At 61.9% G+C, this 3,673-nt stretch overlaps 1 protein-coding gene across 1 annotated transcript in view; it reads right to left on the minus strand.

Annotated features, from left to right (window-relative positions):
* PLP1 (proteolipid protein 1) overlaps positions 1 to 2,732 on the minus strand; it is a 5,425-nt gene extending 2,693 nt beyond the window's left edge. The window contains exons 1-3 of the mRNA XM_009331732.1: positions 2,729 to 2,732; positions 442 to 628; positions 191 to 209 (exon numbers count right to left, since the gene is read on the minus strand). Coding sequence (XP_009330007.1) covers positions 191 to 209; positions 442 to 628; positions 2,729 to 2,732 — 210 coding nt within the window. The remainder of the gene's footprint in view (positions 1 to 190; positions 210 to 441; positions 629 to 2,728) is intronic.
* Between the last annotated feature and the right edge of the window lie 941 nt (positions 2,733 to 3,673).

Here is a 3,673-nt window from a genome sequence, read left to right on the forward strand (position 1 = left end):
GTCAGTGCGGGGGAGCTCAGCCCCTTGTGCGGCATGGCTGGGGCAGCCTGGCCGCAGTGACTTACCCTCCCTGTGCCACCCCGGGGGGACCAAAATGGAGGGTGAAGCCGCGAGAGAAGCGTGCCGGGGCACAGCTGTGGCGAGCAAGGCTGTTGGCCACTGCCGGCTCCCCTGCGCCCTCCCTACCTACCCGCCACAGGGGTCCAGCACTAGTCAGGGCACCTAGTGAGGGTCAGATAAAAACAGGCGTGAAATGGAAACAAGTGGCCACTGGACCCTGCCATGCAGCCGCGGCACCGGCACACGGCAAACGCAGCCTGGGGTCTCCATGGTGTCCGGGTGACAGCATCGCCCTGGCTGGACACCTCCTCCCGGCACAGAGCAAGACAGAGACGCAAGGGGCCCCAGCATGAGAGTGATGCACTGCAGCAGGGTACTTACACGTCGATGAGATACTCATAGTCCTGGTAGTTTTTGGAGAAGTAGGTCTCAATGAGCTGCTCGGTGCCTGTGAGAGCTTCGTGCCCACAGCCACAAAACAGCGCTACCCCGAAGAAGCACAAGCCAGTGGCAACCAGCGAAGCAAAGGGTGCCCCAATGAGACATCTGGCACAGCACTCGAGCAAACCTAGGGAGAAGAGAGGTGAGGTGGGATGGGACCACTGGGACGGGGAGCGCTTGGAGCCTACAGCTCAGGGGCAGGCAAGCACGGGGCGGGAGAAAGGTGCCTGGCGGGAGGAGGGAAGCAGATTGAAGGAAAACCCAGAAATTATTTGTTGTGGTGCTGGAGAGCCAAACCCAGCAGCTTCCCCAAGAGCTCTCTAAGCAGCCAGGCAGGATCACACCCAAGTGCGCCCAGGGACACGGGGTGATGCAATGTGGGGCACCGGGGCCACAAGGCAGCCCCTGGGTGTGAGGTGGATGGGAAGCCAAGGTGAGCCAGCCGTGCCAATCCATGCGAAACAATGGAAATATAAGGCAATGTAGTGTAATGCCAGCAGGACCTGGCAAACAAGCTGCTAACGGGCTGCAGCAGCCCCGTTACGTGGGCAGATGTGCTTATGGAGAGGAGCTGTGTTAGTTCCCTGAACATCAGTGCTTGTGTAATAGATTTAGTCCTCCAGGACAGATATTTGGCAAGAAGGCACATGTACCTGTGTGTGGGTAAGGAAAGCGAGGGCATGTGCCAGCGTGCTGCTTGGGTTGCCTAAATGCTGGATTTTTTTCAGCAGTGGGGCCATGGGCACCTGTTCCTTCTGCATGTTGGAGCTCCAACATGCAGGATCGTTAGCTCAGGCTCCCGATGGGCTGGGTTTGGAGGTGCTCAGCCAGCTGCTCTCCTGCCCTGTTTGAGGGTGGGTAGCCAGGTGGGTTTGCACCGGAGCATCAGTTTGGCTCCAGCTAAGCTGCGATAACCTGCTGCCCTGGCTGTGCAACACCTCTGCGCCGGGAAGCTGCTCCCCTTCCCCAAGATGCGGGCTCCAGCACCCCACTGTCCCAGGCACAGGGGCTGCCTGTGCACATCCCATCTGGGCATAGCATTTGTGCCTTGAATGCCAAAAAGGCACCCATGGGAAGCCTTCCCAAACCCACGCTCCCTCCACGGATCCCACAGTGCTTATCTCCTCCCTCAAAGTACAAGAAAGCTGTGGGGTCCTGGCCAGCAGTGCCCTCCCCACTGGGAGCAAGGTCGCGCAATGGCACCGAGGACAATGGGGGATTGTCCTGGCACTGCCACCCTGGCGGCTGCCCCGTGCTGAGAGCAAACAGAGAACAAAGGCAGTACTATGGGGGAGCACTGGGACCCCTCCCACTTGTTTGCCTTGGATGCGGCAGGTCCAGGGGGGGGCTGCTCCTCCTGTCCAGCGCTGCTCCCCAAACCTCGCTGGGACCTACAGGGATGGCCCTGCGCACCCAGAGGGGTGCTGGACCAAACACGCCTTTTTTATTTTTATTTTTGGGCACCTGGGAAGTGGTGTGGCAGGTGCCCCGGGCTGGGGCATGGTGAATGGCCCCATTCCCAAGGGACTGCAGGTCCCAGGATGCAGCAGGGCCTGGCAGGCTCCCTGACACAGCTCCAGCCCCTCGGGCTTTGGGAAGCCGTGCTGGGAAAGCCTGGGGAGGGGAAGGGAGGAGAGAAAGAGCCCTTGTGCCGCACAGTCCCGGGCCTTGTACCCGGGCTCAGCTGCTGCCAGAGCCAAACAATACACTGCAGACAGGAGGAGGAGGAGGAGGAGGCAGGGTGCCGGCAGCCCATCGCACGCCTGGGAACAGAGCACCCCTGATGCCCTGGGGGGTATGCCGGTAAGTATTAGCTCTGGTGTATCGATAGGGAAACTGAGGCACAAGGGGTGCCTCTGTTTTCCCAAGGCTGCCGGCATACAAGCGGCATGAGCTGTGGCAGGTCTCAGCGCCCTGCCTTGACCTCCCAGCTCCCACCAGCCCCCCAGTTCTCATTTCTCCAGCCCGTGTGGGGAGGGCTCAGGTGGGACCGGCTGTGGGGATGGCATCTGTCCCCACAGACAGCACATGAGCACACAGGGACAGAAAACCACTTTTGGACAGAAAACATCATCCCCCCCATGCCGAGATATCCTCCCCTGGCAGCTCCCATGGCCGGCATGGCCACACCAGGGCCACCAGCACCTGACCGGTGCCAGAGGAAAGTTTCAGGGGGCTCTGCTCTGGGACAGAGCCACGAGCAACAGCTCTCCGGGTGGCTACTCACCCATGGCGCTGGACTTGGTCAACTCCCCCGACCGCCCGCTCGGCTGCTTTGATGCTGTATTCAAGAACCCTCTCCTGCCTGGAAGTCCCTCGCCCTGTATTTCCCCCTCTGGGCGCCTGTCCCGCTCTCCAGCAAAGAAAAGGGCTCTCTGAGTGACAGCCACCCCCCTTAAAGGGACAGAACCCCGCCCCCCCCAACCCTCCCAGCACCCCTTGGCTGCCAGCTCCTGGGTGCCTGGTGGCTGCATGGGCAGAGCCGCCCCACAGCCCCACTCAGGGCTTTTGGGGGAAAAGGCTTTTGCAAAAGAAAGAGAGCAGCTTGGGTGGTGGTGGGGGTTCATGGGGTGTCCCCTCATTGGTGGCTTTGGGGACCCACCCGGGTCCAGCCAGGCTGTGTTTGCCCCAGGCTGCCTGCTGTGGCAGTGTGGGAGGCTGGCCCACAGGACAGCAGTGATGCCCCCCGCCACCTCCCCGACCCCCCAGCATTTGTCAGTGGGGAATGGGGGTCCCCCGTTCCAGGGACCTGCTTTCAGCCTTGGGGGCTCCAGACTGGGAGCTTTCCCCCTTTTGATGGGAATCCTGCAGCCGCTTTCCCTGGCCCCTTGGCCCCTGTTGGGGAACGGTGCTTGGGTGGGCACAGCCGTGTGGTCCCCAAGTGACAACTATGGCTCCAGGGCTGCAGCAGATGGAGCCAGCTCCCTTGGATGCTCCCGCTCCCATGGGTGCCACAGCTCCCCTGGGTACTGTGGCTGCAGAGCCAGCACAGGGCTGGGGAAACCTGCAGAGGGCAACCGGCCCCTTCCCAGCGGGCATGGGGTGGACAAAGCCCCGCTGTGTCCCTCAATGCCCCGCTTTGTGCCAGGCAGTGAGGTGGCAGGGCCTGGCTGTCCCTGGGGCTGGGGATGCTGGCAGGCACCTTGTAGGGACCCCTGCCCCTTCCTCGCCC

The sequence above is a fragment of the Pygoscelis adeliae genome, unplaced genomic scaffold (genome assembly GCF_000699105.1).
Source record: "Pygoscelis adeliae isolate BGI_AS28 unplaced genomic scaffold, ASM69910v1 Scaffold79, whole genome shotgun sequence".
In the NCBI taxonomy this organism is placed as follows: Eukaryota; Metazoa; Chordata; class Aves; order Sphenisciformes; family Spheniscidae; genus Pygoscelis; species Pygoscelis adeliae.